The sequence below is a fragment of the Alosa pseudoharengus genome, unplaced genomic scaffold (assembly GCF_046254945.1).
Source record: "Alosa pseudoharengus isolate Yale_2024_CS ecotype anadromous, Long Island Sound unplaced genomic scaffold, YU_APseudo_1.1 YU_APseudo_1.1_scf_12, whole genome shotgun sequence".
Lineage (NCBI taxonomy): Eukaryota > Metazoa > Chordata > Actinopteri > Clupeiformes > Clupeidae > Alosa > Alosa pseudoharengus.
The window spans coordinates 23,033,291-23,048,592 of NW_027468587.1; the positions used below are offsets into that span (position 1 = coordinate 23,033,291).

The 15,302-nt window shown below is 44.4% G+C and overlaps 1 protein-coding gene across 1 annotated transcript; it reads right to left on the bottom strand.

Moving 5' to 3' along the window:
• Positions 1-8,296: 8,296 nt before the first annotated feature.
• cited4b (Cbp/p300-interacting transactivator, with Glu/Asp-rich carboxy-terminal domain, 4b) lies at positions 8,297-13,109 on the bottom strand. The gene is made up of 2 exons (XM_076280507.1): positions 12,921-13,109; positions 8,297-11,761 (listed from the first exon to the last, which is right to left on the bottom strand). Exon 2 carries the CDS (start codon positions 11,738-11,740, stop codon positions 10,841-10,843), a length of 900 nt encoding a protein of 299 aa, XP_076136622.1. The 5' UTR covers positions 11,741-11,761; positions 12,921-13,109; the 3' UTR covers positions 8,297-10,840.
• Positions 13,110-15,302: the final 2,193 nt, after the last annotated feature.

Genomic DNA, 15,302 nt, shown 5'->3' on the forward strand with positions numbered 1-15,302 from the left:
ACACACACTGACACACACAGACAGACACACACATTGACACACACACACACACACACACACACACACACACACACACACACACACTGAGTCTAACTAGAGGAATGCCTCTCCTGCACACTCTTCCCATTAAAGATACAAATTCCCATGCTCCTTTGCCTGTCAGCAGATTTGCTGGCTGTGTGGAGTTGCTGCAGGGCACTCATATCATTTGTGCTATTCCAGGAATGTGTGCTATAAGCCGACCAGCCAGCACCTTGGGCCCCGGCTACCTTGTTTCCCTGGGACCGAACTCCAACCCCCCAAATCCCTCCAGAGCCTGTGCCCAGCCTCCTCTCCCTCCACAGATGGTGCTCCCAAACGGGCTAGCATGTGGCGCGGGGAGGGGAATGTTGAGCTCGGCTGTACGTAACCTGCTAGCCTACAGCTAAGCTCCCCAACGGCAGGAACCCCATTGTGATTGGCCAGTCTGCCACCCCATGCCGGTGCCTGCCTGGGCTTGCTGCTGTCGACAGTTACTGTTGGCATTGCCGCCGGTGCCTGCTTAGATGCAGGCAGGGCCCAGGAAATACAAGGGTAAACCAAAGCTGAAGGGGGAAAAGCAGCGTTATGGCATGGCTCAGTCTGTCTCTGGAGCAATAAAGGGCTTCAGGTCACAGCCTCTGGTCCAGATTAGCACCAAGAGCTTGGCATAGCGCATTGGCACCCTCCTGCTGAGAGAGAGAGAGAGACAGAGAGAGGAGTAGGAGATGGGGGAGAGCCACACACTAGACTAGCCACCAAATGCCTGTTATTCACTCATAGTGCAAACTTTATCATGTCCTGTGCAGGCCTCAAGACACCAGACTTCCGCATCATCAATTGTGCCTACAGGATTAGGATATCACACATACACACACACACACACACACACACACACACACACACTGTCATTAAGTTAATCACTGTGAAAAAGACCAAGCTCTATACTTCAGAGGCAGCAGCCAGGAAAGGGGGAGGAGTGGCGGAGAAAGTTATAGCTTTTGCGTTCGCACCTCCCAAACCATGCCCCAACAAGTTTTTTTTTTTTTTTCTGGGGGGAGCAGGAACATGTGGTCATACAACTCCATACACGTGTTGGACTGAGTTTGTCTTTTTTATGTGTGTCAAAAAGGAGTCTTTTCCCCCTGCTTGTAGAGCAGGGGTCTCAAACACCCGGCCCGCGGGCCAAATCCGGCCCGCGTCCGGCCCAATTCTGGCCCGCGACGTATGTCAAAATAATAATGTAATCCGGCCCTTGAGACTTTTTAATTGCGACAAACAACGATACTGATTAAAATAGACGATAGTTCCAAGTACGGTGACAAATCTCATTTGTACTCTGCTCCACTATGTGCTAGACGTCCAGAGCTTCATTCAAACCCAAAATCGCTGCGCAAAGTTTTCAGGAAATACTTGTATTATTAGCGAGAAACACAAAGACGTGCATTTGTAATGACGCGGAAGCGATGCAGGCCATAGTGTTGCATAACTTGAAGCAGAAATTAAGCAGAAATAGGCCTACACCAAATGTTAAAAAAAAAACGTTTACGTGTGATGAAGTCTTGGGTAGGCTATTTTACTCACCTATTTTAAATCTGAAGGAGAATATCCTTTTGGAGATTATGATCGATCGTCTATTGAATAGAGGTGCGTCTGCGTGTATACGACGGTGTCCACTAAGCCATGCTTATTTCGACCCTCTGCCCAACATAGCTTGGAGGTTGCAGTGGTAATCGTGATGATAGTGTCCGTAATGGACGTGGTACAGACAGCAGGGCTAGTAGAAATAGGGCTCTACAAAGTCACTTCTGGGTATCAGATTAGGAACTGATTTGACCAGAATACTTTATTGTAGGCCTTGTGGTTTAGAAACCATATACATCTTAGGTGTTGGTATACATCGTATGTTTTTTCCTGTTAATTTGTTATGTGGGTAATATGAAAAAAGGAAAGTAAATCTGCTCAAATATGTTCATCCAGTAGCCTATTTACTGAGAGGTGCATAATTTGAGGTGCTTGCCATCCAGTGGCAAATTAGATGGGTAAATTTACCCCCTTCATAAACTTTTGTTTTACTCAAAGATTTTTACATTTACAGTAGGACTTTATCTCTGACCACTTTCAAGCAATGGCCTTTTGAAATTTTGATATAAAAATCCAATGGTGTTGCTTTCTTAACCCTGACGCCTATAGTTTGCCAGGTTTAAAAAGGTTATGAGAGGAAAATATTTTATTTGGTGTGAAACACACACATACCTGTTTTTATGCTTTTCATTTGTTTTATAATTTGTATTAATATTTATTTTATCATTATTTTATTTATAAGCTAAGGTTGCTAGCACAGGTGTCTAAAACTAGATAAAAACACTTGCACTTTCTGTTTGCAGTTTTGTGTGGTATTTGAAAAAAAGAACATTGCATTTTCAGAAATAGCCAGCCCTCCAATCAGATGACGTTGGCAGAATTGGCCCCCAGCTCATTTGAGTTTGAGACCCCTGTTGTAGAGTGACATTTGTTCATATGAGTACTGTGCAAAAGTTTAACCATTTTTAACACACTAATTTCCTTCTTCCAAATGGAAATATAACAGAATTCCCAAAAGAATTCCCTGTAACATTGTGTCCCAAAATATTATAAAATTCCTATTTTTTTTTTGTAAGGGATCATTTACATCAAACATTTGCTCAGCACAGCCATATTAAAATATTAACCTACTGCACACAGACAATAGCACTGCTTTATCCCACCCATAGTGTTCTATTTATTATGACCACCGCGCAGCGAAGCGGCGGTCATATAGGTTTAGTCAGATTTTTTTTTTTTTTTTTTTTTTTCAAATTTTGTTTCCTAAATCATGTCCAAATTTCCGTCAATGATTCCCGGGACACTGAAAGACCGGGGTAGACGAATATTGGTGGGCATGTAACCCTATATGGATAGCATGGAACCATCGTTTTGATCTGTAGCCCCCCCCGCTGGACTGCACCCCCCGAAAGGAGGGTAGGGCAGACACAGTTTTCTGTGAATATCTCGAGAACCGTAAGGTTTAGGAGGACCATTTTTTTTTTGTATGTTGATCTCAAGGGGCCATGTCAACCCATTCCATAACCACTCATTTCATGTAGCGCCACCTAGTTAAACACAAAAAAGTAAAAATGAGGTGTTGTAATCGCAGGTATCTGTGACCTAACATAGTCAAAACTGCACGAAATTGGAAGTGTAGGATCATTGTGACACCCTCTGAATGCACGCCAAGTTTCGTGGAATTCCGTTCATGGGGGGCACACAATAAATTAATTTATGTTACTATACACCAACTGGCCTGTTGGTGGCCGGAGACAGTTTTCTGTGAATATCTCGAGAAACGTAGGGCCTAGGAGGTCCACCTTTTTTTGTATGTTGGTCTTAAGGGGGCATGTCAACCCATCCCATTACCACTTATTTCATGTATAGCGCCACCTAGTTAAAAATTAAAAAGCAAAAAATTAGGTGTTCATCACAATATCTCTGGCTGACATGGTCAAAACTGCACAAAATTGAAAGTGTAGGATCATTTTGACACTCCGAATGCATGCCAAGTTTTGTGAACTTTCGTTCATGGGGGGCCTTACAATAAAATAATGTATGTGTACATTTAGTGACCGTACACCAACAAAGATTCCCGGGAAAGACATGGCATGTAACCCCACATGTATAGCATGGAACCGTCGTTTTTCGTTTTGATCTGTAGCCCCCCCCCCCGCGCTGTACTGGACCCCCCGAAAGGAGGGTAGGGCAGACACAGTTTTCTGTGAATATCTTGAGAACCATAGGGCCTAGGATGACCAATTATTTCCGTATGTTTGCCTCCAGGGGTCATGTTAACCCATTCCATTTGCACACATGTGCATAAACAGATACACACGCACACACATACATTCACAGTAATCATACGTATGACACATACTCACACAGTAGACATATGTACGCATGCATGCACATGCACAAACACACATACGCAGGCAAACACACAAGCACGCACACACACACACACACACACATAAACATAAACCTGTACACGCACACATGCACACAATTCAAGAATTTCTCAGAATTATGAACAGGCAAGATGATTTATTTTTGTGGAAAAAATGTGCTGGACTGGGCAGCGGTCATATTTTGTACCGCTCTGCGGTACATCTAGTTTATTTACAAATGTACATACCGGTACTGTAACTATACTTACAGCTATATCCTACTGCTCGTCATACTATTCTTACTGTTCTGTTTTTATTCTGTATATGTTAAGTGAGTGTTGTACTTTGAAAGCAAAGATTAACCGGAGTCAAATTCCTTGTTTGTTTACGAAAACCTTGCCAATAAAGCTGATTCTGATTCTGATTCTGATTCTGATATTGTTATTCATACAGCATCCTTACAACTTGTCAGTGCTCAATATTTAACACACTATGGTGGGAGCAAAGCACAGCTTATCTCAAACCATAACACAAGATTTAACACAGCTCCCAAATCGTATTGGTCTCTAAGCATATCTCTAAGCATATCCAGACGTGGCCTACTGATTAGAGCTTCGGACTTGTAACCGGAGGGTTGCTGGTTCGAACCCCGACCAGTAGGCACGGCTGAAGTGCCCTTGAACAAGGCATCCTCACTGCTCCCCGAGCACCGCTGTTGTTGCAGGCAGTTCACTGTGCTGGGATTAGTGTGTGCTTCACCTCACTGTGTGCTGAGTGTGTTTCACGGATAAAATGCTTTCCTCACGGGATCAAAAGAGTATATATATTCACTCACTTATACTTATACTAACATTGGCAATCATGTAAAAAAAAACATTTGGCAACACTGTTAACTGCTTGAATATCTCAGTACTCTTGCAAAGGCTTATGGGAACACAATGAAGTGGTGGCACCAAGGGATTCCATGTGATCCTTTGCTTTCATGGTTCAGAGTCACTTAGGTGCTTCACATTCATCTTACACTATTCTGTTGGATAGATTCATTGCTGTGGCAAAATATATTAGTTCAACTTTGTGTTTGAAAGGGAAACATGACAGTGTGTGTAATTCCATGTTTTGTGGTTTAGTAACTGTGGCAACCTCTCTTTTCCTTTTTTACATTTTTATACGCTTACCTGATACAATCAGATAAATGGAATGCTCAATTGGAATGACTATTCAAACATAATAATGTTGTGTTTCATACAAAACTAGATTAGTCTATTTAATTGTATCTTACTGTGGTTTCATAAATTGGACAGCCCTGACGTAAGCTTTTTGCAGCTTATAGAAATGTATTCAAAGTGGCATTTTAGCTACATTTGGTTATATTCGGTTACAATCTACTTTATATCACACTAATTTCCATCATTCTTCAATATGCTTGTGTGCTTTCCCTTTGTTTAGATTGTGTTCATTGATTTAGTAAAATTTAGTAGATTGTTAAGTCATGCAGTGTATCTATTAGCTATCTGATGGGTGGAATCATGATTGCATAGAATGTCAATTGTTTTTTTTTATCACTTACGTGGCTTCAATCCATCTGAACTGTACAACTGTCTTGTACACAGCTCTCCAAGAAAATATTTTGTTTTTATGGAAGACCTTGTCATGGCTGAGCACGCAGTATACATTTGGGACATACACACAATGGGCTTTTTATGGGGTCATGAAAAAGGCATTTCCTTGATGCAGGAACCACAGCGAGTTGTAACAGATGAAGGCACTGAGAGTCACATGTGCTTCAGTGAACAAAGAAAGTGGTTGTAACTACTTTATCTAACATCAAGGAAAAGTTTATTGTTTTGTTGACATGTAAATGTGAATCAGGTTTCTAGGCCAAGTATACTTGCGTATACAAGGAATTTGGTCTCTGCATTTATCCCATTCGTGAATTAGTTAACACACTGAGCACACAGTGAGATGAAACACGCACTAACCCTGCAGCAGTGAGCTGCCTTGCTACAGCGGCACTCTGGGAGCAGTGAGGGGTTAGGTGCCTTGCTTAAGGGCACTACAGCCGTTCCCATTCCCAGGGATCAAACTGGCAACCCTTCGGTTCCAAGCCCGGACCCCTAACCAGTAGGCCACAACTGCCCCCATTGACATTGTTTGTATATAACTTTGTATTTGCATTTAACTTTTTAACTTTGTATTTTAAGTCCACATGTAATGACTCACAAATATTTCACTTTAACTCCTGTGTCTGTGACTCCTGTGATTGCTTGTATGTAAACTAACTAAGTAACACATTTTATCTCATGCATGCATGCAGTATTTACTAGGAATGAGGACGCCATTTGTTGAAATTATCATACCGGAGGGCCCTGGTGATTTTGCATGGATTGACCTCTTGTTAAATTAAAGAAGACAAGTGAATAACACATTAACGATTGAAAAGACTGAAAATAAAACACAGAGGAACACAGAAACAACATAATTAATAACAGCATTTTGTATTGATAAAATGTTTTTGTAATTATGAAATATATCTGCTCATTTGCCCTCTTAAACAATAGAAGTAGGGTAGTTAAATTATCAAAGGAATAGCTTAGTAAAATATTCATTGCAGTAAAATATTCATTGCGCCTTTTATGTAGAACTAACCACAACACAAATGTGGTGATAGCTCCATGTAGTTTGTTTTACATTAAGTGGTGCAATACATGATAACATCACCCTTACAACCAGTGTATAAATGTGCAGTTTAGATGCAAGAAGATAATAATGTCTTGGCTGAATGACTCCATGTGATGTAAGTGAATAAGCATTTGTGGGTTTTTTTCTATTGCGCTGTCCCTTTAAGGCATTATCCTCTGGGATGAGGCAAAAGTGGGTGCCTGCTTGGTCCCCCCCCCCCTTCTCTCTCTCTCTCTGTGCGGCACTAACCCCTGATTAGGCAGATCCGAGGGAGGACTCAGCACCAGCTGCACTGCCTGGAAATAGACAAGCGTGATGGGAAGAGAGATGCTGTGAGGGCTGGCCCTATAGGAGTTCTCTCTCTCTCTCTTTCTCTCTCTCTCTCTCTCGCTCTCTCTCTCTTTGGGTGAACCAGAGAAACTCCTGGGCAAACCCCACCTAGAAGTCCCCACTCAAACAGAAAATAAATTACATGAAAACACAACTGCCTCCTCATTTCAGTGAACAGTTGGTAGCTTTATTTCATCTCATTCTGTTGCATGTCCTGTGTGTTTTGACAAGCTTCTGCATTCCTTCTTTATCTATTTTTTTGCTTGTGGGCTCAGCACATTTGAATTTTATTGAAAAAAAAAGAGGGAAGCAGACAGTCAGAAGTTCTCTGCATAGTGTGGTGGTTGTGGGTGGGCTGAACAGAGTAAGAAGAGAAGAGAGAAAACAAGAAAAACCGAAACAACTTTGAGCGTAAACATCTCCCGTCACACCCTGCAAGTGTGTGTGTCTAGACTAGCCCCTCAGAGTAGCACGAGACGTTACAAGGGATTAAGAAGAGAAACAAAAGACTTTTTGTCACAGTTTGCTATTCTAGGGATTTTTTTTTTTTTCAAAAAAGCTGAACACAGTGTACATATTCCATGGACCCCTCTTATGAGAACTGGCAACTGAAACATATTCTTTTGGGAAATGGGGCTAATTAGTGGAGATCTGTGGATGTTTGCGCTGCCACCAAATTGTGTTTTGATGAGCGTAAAGTGGGACGCATCGGTCGAGTGACACCACTTCCTTGCAGCTTAGTGTGTGTGGCTGCTAATCAGTGCCAGTTGGTGGTTTTTCTAAGGCGGCTTTCTTGAAACTGGCAAGAAACACCCTAACCGTTAGAGAGCCTTGTGCCCTGCCAAAAAAAGCCCAGCACCACACAGCTAGACTCCAACCAAACCGATCAAATGTACAGCCCAGTGCAACACACACGCCTCTTTATCTGATGCACAAAAAGGTCGTAGGTTGCTGAGACAAGTGGAAATCTCCCACATTTTCCCAGAAAGTACATTATTTTGTTTTGGTGGTAATTTTTACTGCATATCTCACTTAGACCACCACTAGACAACAATCAGATACATACGTAAGAATGCAAGGAAAAGGTCTGTAAAGCCCCTATTGCATCCTGCACTAAGTTCCTAAATGATGCGTATTTATTTTCTTCAGATTATGCATTGCTTATTTTGACACTTCCCTTTTACAGGCATCATTTGTCAAATCAGCATCAGATATATTTGCCATTTTGAGTCCTTAAAAGCATTGTGTCATTTATCAGATTCAGGACTACTAGGCCCAAGATACCACATTTAGAGAGAACACAGACAAATGAAATGTTTTCATTAAATAAATATTTTATTATTGCTTAAAATAAATACATCATCTTCCAAACAAAAGTAACATAACAAGAGAATATGAACGGCCAGCTGTGTGGTAGTTCCCAAAGCTCCGGCCTTCCTTACGCTGGCTTGCCACCATTTGTAACCCTTCAAGCAGCAAAGATGTCTCAAGACAATCAGGTGAAAGGATAGCAAAAGCCCTCTGCTTCTGCAGTATGCCGACAATCAAGCAAGTCCACACCAGAGGCACAGACAGACACCAAGGCAAGTCTACCGGCTGACCCGACACACTGTACAGCCCTGCCAACCTCTCTACATTGGTGGTGGTGGATGTTCAGTCAGTCAGAAAAAGAGGTCAAGGAGAGAGACAGGGAGTGTGGGTGAGTGAGGGAAAGACTGCGAGAAGCTAATCTGTTTAGTTTTAAAGAGGGTCTGAGTTGCCCTCAGCCATTCTCTACCATTAAACCATTTAGAGTCACGCTCGTGCTTCAAAAGGATCCCATGTTGACTCTGTTCCACGACTTCCTGTATCCACCCACCCAACGCCACAGGAAATGATCAGTGGGGGTGGGGGTGGGTAACAGCTCTGCAGGCATGTCAACCTCCCCCAACCCTCTGGCTTACAAGCCCAGCAAGACTGGGAGGAATGCAGGCTGCATCTTTGCTGACCCTCTGGGCTAAGACTGTGTGTGTTTTTGTGCATGCTTGTGTGTTTTCCAGGTAATAACAGATTAACCCCGGTGTGTATGTGTGTGTGTGTGTGTGTGTGTGTGTGTGTGTGTGTGCACGTATGCACAAGTCTCACTTCCCATCCCCCCTCAACTCTCCTTTATTATTACATTAACATGACCAGGACTGTAGGGTTTGTTCATTCAGTAGTCCAGTGTCAGCAACCCTCTGGTCATTCACCATGGCTGAACAAGACATGCACCTCTACATGGCTACACTCAGCACACTAGAGCAGGGCCTGCATATAGAAGGAAGGACCAAATGCACATTGACGTTATCAAGCAGTGTAGTTCTAAAAGAAACAATTGGTCATTCCCAGCTTGTCTTAATCTGACTTGAAAGGCTTTTTTTTAGTCAAAACTGAGCATTGACTGCAACAGACAAAAATGACAACACATCAATATTTCAGTAACTCTACTCTTTCCCCAACCACATTAAAACCAGACTGTGTAAATTAATCTCTTATGAGGATAAATAAAATGAGCCTGTTGTATTTTGATTCCTTGACTTGGACAGTAGGCCAGGGGTTCTGTGTTTGAGAACCTAATAGTGAACCCTATGTGTGCCTTACTGAAGGAGCGAAGACTGAATTGAAGGTCCATGCCGTCACTAGTCCTCACTCAATACCGCAAAGAGTCACAATATAAAGCATTTTTCTTTTTTTCTTCACAAGTATATAGGTACTACATCAATAGTTAATCTCAGCATTTGGCATGTTCCACCCTCTTTTCTCAGATAAGGTCTTCGTGATGAATGCAAAACAAGAGGCCACGGTTAAACTAGGCCGTCTTTATTGATCACCACATCCTGAAGTCACACATAGATTGAGTCTGGCCATGATCTTAAAGGACCAGGGAGTTCAATAAATAAAAACAGCTGCTCGGTTAAGGCAGATCTGTGGCACCTTCTCCATCACTGTGAGAGGGAGAGCCCACTACGAACTAGGCCAATCACAGCCATGTTTGTTAACAGGAGGAGCAAGTGGTTGATACTGCCGAGATCAGGTTGGTGGCCCAGTGAGATGACGAGAAGGTAAAGTAATTTGATTTTTTTTTTTTTTTTTTCGCTGTTGGTGCTGCCAATAAAATCTATCCATGACTCAATTTGTCCTTTCAAACACACTTTCACAGCCTAGTCCAAACCAATTTCTTTAAAACCCCAAGAGACCCCTACTCAGTTTTTAAAGTGACATTTCATCAAAATCACTGTTAAAAACACAGATCTCTTCCATAAACCTTATTTCTTTCAAGTTCTATCATTTGCTTTCTTTTTCTTTGAGTCTCTGGCTTCTCTCACTTTGTGAGTCCGTGAGCGACAGAAATAAATACATTTTATTGTAAAATTGCAGTGAAGACTCGACATCCATAGGAGGTGGACGAGCGGACAGAGTCTTGTCATTGCGTGAAGGGGCGTATGGCAACTGCTCCCTTTGTATTTTACATTCATATCCTTCCCGGGAGAAGGCAGGAGAAAGCCATGAGAGGGACGGTTCTCTCCATCCTCAGGCCAGACTTGGAAGAACTGCAGCCTGAGCAAAAGAGAGTCCTCCCCGCAGCTATGGGACTTGAAATGGACACGGCCCGGCCCTATGCTCACAACCCCCACTCCTCCGCGGACACTTGACAGACAGGCCGGGCAGGGCGAGCGTGCCACCAAAACGAGGAGAAGAAACAAACACGGATCCGCCTTTGTTGCCATCCTTTCCGGCGCTCTCTTCTGCTTCTCTTAGTGCCCGTTACCATGCCCACCGCCCTCCTGACGAGGGGGTCATCCCCCCCCTTCTCCCCAATATCACTGAAACTCCACTTCTCAGCAACTCACCGTGCTCGGCTGCTGTTTGCTCACAAAGTCCGAGAAAAAGTCAAACTCGTTCTGTCCCAGGAACAGCTCGGGTAGCTCCTGCACGCGGTCCAAGCCCAGCTCCATGACCAGCGACGTCAGGACCTCCTCGTCGATCAGGTCCGCGTCCATGACGCTGAGTCCCAGCGCCGGCCCCGCCATGTGCTGCATGCTTGCCAGCTGGGCCGGGCCCATGCGGAACTGGACCCCGTTGGCCATGTGGTTCCCGTTCATGGGGCCCATAGGGTGACTTTGGTACTGGGTGTTGAGTTTTTGCAGGTGTATGCTGGCCATGAGCTGTGGGGTAGGGATACCCGCGCCCACATACTGTTGTTGCTGCTGCTGCTGCTGCTGCTGCTGTTGTTGTTGTTGTTGTTGGTGCTGCTGCTGCTGTTGGTGGTGGTGGTTAGGGTGGTTCTGTTGCTGCTGCTGTTGATGCTGCTGTTGCTGCTGCTGCATCTGCTGCTGCTGGTGCATGTGATGGTGCTGCTGTTGCTGGTGCTGCTGGTGCTGCTGTTGCTGATGGAGTACCTGCTGTTGTGGGTGATGTGGGTGCTGCTGCTGCTGCTGCGGTGGCTGCCCCTGGCCGCTGTACATCATGTTGCCAGGTGCCATTTGGTGGTGGCCCATGGGAGCACCGTTCATCTGGCCATTCATGGCCCCAACCAGGTTGGGCCTCTGGCGAATGGCAGCCTCCATGTTGGCCTGGGGCCCGCCGCCGTAGTGCATCATCTGCCCGTTGGGGAGGGCCCTCATGCTGGGCTGGCCAGCGTGCTGCGGCTGGGGGCCCGGCTGGAGGCTGCCGTTCATCCCCACGCGGTACCCGTGGATGGCTCCATTGGAGGCGCTGTGGGTCATGGGCATCATCATGCACTCCACAATGGCTTCTCCCTGTGCGCGCAGAGGCAGAGGAGGGGAGGGGGTAATTAGCTGGGTTTGTCAGACAGAGAGGGAGAGCAGCCAGGCACCATGAGGGATCTTTCAAGAGCTAAATTGAGACAGGCTCATAAGGAACTGGCCCAGTGAAATATTAGCAGTATTGCTGCAGACACTGTAGGCTACCATTTAGCCTACCATTCTTATTGCACTTCATCAAAAAATGTGCCAAAGATTATATTCTAGGGTTATAGCCTAGTAGTCTGTGGACAAGCGCTCAGAGGACCAATAGCCTGTCACAATTCGTTTTGAGGGACTGAAACTGATGAAGCATTAGGGTATTTTAGTAATACATTTTCACAATATTTAGAAGACACGTGAGATAAGCATAGGCTATGAGCGGTCAATTCAGTTTGACGCCAATATCGTTTTTAACAGCCTTCAGCTTGTCATTTTACCAGCAGTGTCAATGTAAGCGATCGTCTAGCTCTGACTCAAAATCTGGAATTCCCTTGAGACGGCTGCTTGAAAACAAAGATCTGCAAAATGTGAAGCTTTCCGCTACGTTCTTGTGTGCGAACACTGGTTAGTTTATCGGTGGCCACTGTGTCTCGCTGTTTCGGTTTGATTTTCTTTGTGCCTTTTATCCACGGTTGACTGAAACTCAGGTGGCCCTTCGCGCAAACAGATAAAAATCATAACGAAGCGCAGGCAGACAACAAAAATGGATATGCAGCGATGACATTCATTGGTAATAGCCTAGATATCACTCGCCATGTTCCGTTACAGCCATGGCAAAGACAATCAACCTGCACCTGGTTGTCTTATTTAAATGGTAAGTGCAACAAAGAGGACATATCGCTTTCTGTTCTTCGAACTTACAACGATATTCTAATAGGCTAAGATATTCCTTAAGATCCTCTATCAAAATGGAGACATTTTAATAACCTACCATGACAAAGATATCATTAATATAAACGACGGAGAATATAAATCATCAACAGGACAAAGGCTACGTTAAAAATAACGAAAGATTTCCAAAACTACAACTCCCACTCCCTTTCGAAGTAGGATTCACATTGCCCACAAAGTGAGAGGCGAACAATGGGGGCTGCAACCCCAAGCACTTACTGACAACCTCAGTCATTAATGCATCCATGAAAAATATGCTTACCCTTGTTCTCGCCTGTTAACAAAGTTCAATGACTTTGCCGCAGCTAGTGGAAATAATGTTGCGTTTGTCAATGTGCTGCGAATCTGCCGACGGATCACAGGGTATATTCCAAAAGGTTAAGCTTCATACTAGATCAGGAGCGATGGACAAAAGGCTGCCGCATCAGATCCTAAAACGAGTGCCTGTTTTCTGGGTCAACTCCGGGATTATATACATCTGAAACCCTCAGAGGCAGGCTGTGTGAGCGAGAGAGAGGTGGAGCTACCGTTCTCCCTGCATCCTTTGTTGCGATTGGCCCCAGTTAATATCATTGTGTCGAAAACCCCTAGTGGTTTCTATTAGACAGTAGCTAATTTGTTCAGTCATGTTTATACCGTTCTTGGTTGTGTGATACTTATTTTTTAATAATGTAGCTTTAAAATGTTATATTTATTTTACCACAACTGTTGAACTTGTCATGTATAGGCTATGTATAATTAGATTGACTAAGGGCTATGCTTACTTAGGCTATAGATAGATAGATAGATAGATAGATAGTTAATATGTACAGTGTTAATGGATACATGTTTATGAGTGTGCAAAAGAAAGAGACATGCATGCAGAAATGTTTATACAATGACAATCTTTTCTGCAGATTTTTTACAAGTGTGTGTGCGTGCGTGTGTGTGTGTGTGTGTGAGAGAGAGAGATAGAGCGCATGTCTTTGTATTTGGCAAATCACTGGCCACCCATGTGATGCTGTGTGATGGCAGGGTGAGGTGGGGAGGGGAGGGGAATGGAATGGAATGCCGGTACTATTCTGGGCCAGTAGCGACTGCTGCAGCAATGGTGGCAGCCACCGTGGAAGAGGAGAGTGGAGAGGATGGAAAAGAAGAGAGATTGGGGGAAGGACATAAAGAAGGAGAACAACTGATGAAGATGGAGGAAGGAGTGAAAGAGAGAGGAAGAAGTAAGAGAGAGAGTGCAGGCTGCACATGGCTACCATCAGTGTTATGTCCCCTCCCAATCCCAGTCGGTACACTGAGATAATGAGAGCATTGTAGAAAAAAAAACATACAAATGGCTCCACTGCTGTGCGTGATTGCTGTTTGCAGTCGACTTTGTAAACGATCAGGAATAGAGGAAAAGACTCCAGTTTTGACCTCGCTTTCTCCCCAGTGAGGCAAGCGGGAAATAAAGAGATCCTTGACTGCCTCCTTCAGCATGTCAGTGACATTCAAATGGAGCGGAATGCCAAACTCCGAGACGAGATTCCTCGCGTCCATATGAGAAGTGCTGCCATACCCGTGTCCAGCCTCCACACCTCAACGAGGAAAACCGAACCGTGAATGGGCGACATTGTTTCATGGGGCCTGACCAGGACTCATTAGTGAGCCGGCCGTGTGACAGGGGGATATGCCCTGGCCTATGCCTTCCTCTTCTTGGGTGTTGGGTCCTATCTCTCGCAGGTGCTAAAAGCATGACCCACCTCAAGCACACAAGCCTCCTGAGCCTGAGCCAGTCTGCTTGGTAGTGGTCTTGGGGCAGTAGTGGGGGTGGGCCCTGGCCAATCTACATCCCCTCATTTGACTTGATGGCCCTCTGTTTACTTATTTGTGACCAGTAACACTTCAGAATGGGGATGCCTCCTATGGTAAACTGCTTTATTTGCCAGACCCACATTACCATTTGCATATCATAAGGTTTTTGTTTAAACCATGGCCCCAAAAAAGCCTCTGTCCTAATTTGCATTGTAAGCTGTTGCCAGCGCCCAGTTAATGGGGGTCCTACGCAACAAGCTGCTGTCACTCGCCCTGTTTTTGGACTGTCCTGGATTTGGAGGGTGTAATCTCTCACTCTCACTTTTCTCTCTCTCTCTCCTCTCTCTCTCTCTCTCCTCTCTCTCTCTCTCTCTCTCTCTCTCTCTCTCTCTCTCTCTCTCTCTCTCTCTCTCTCACTTGTCCTCACTCTCTCTCCCCATCTCCAGTGAAATTCTATGTGGCTTTCTAGTACATCTGACACATTATTATTATTATTTTTTGCCTACGTATTAAATGATCATGTGGATGGATCTGTTTCCTGGTGCCTGTGCTCACTTAAAAAGCACATTCATTGGCTAGTAGCTCAGGAGACAGACCATTGTGTAATGATAAATCCATCCACAAGCCCATTTCTAAGAGTCCATAAAAAACCCTGTTCTTGTTGGCCTGTCAGGGGCTCCTCTTTTGCCCAGTTTCCTGTGAAAGGCATTGAGACGTGCTGACTAGCCCAACTAGCTGCTTATTGATACTGTCCGTAGGTGGGGGTTGGGACAAGGCTGCCAAACAGCACGGAGATTACTACGTGAAGCGCTGAAAAAGAAGACCGGTGGAACCCGTAAAGAAACCGTGCAGAAAAAAAACA

Excerpts from the sequence above, each read along its gene's own strand:
- cited4b (XM_076280507.1), bottom strand. The coding sequence starts at position 11,740 with ATGATGATGCCCATGACCCACAGCGCCTCCAATGGAGCCATCCACGGG.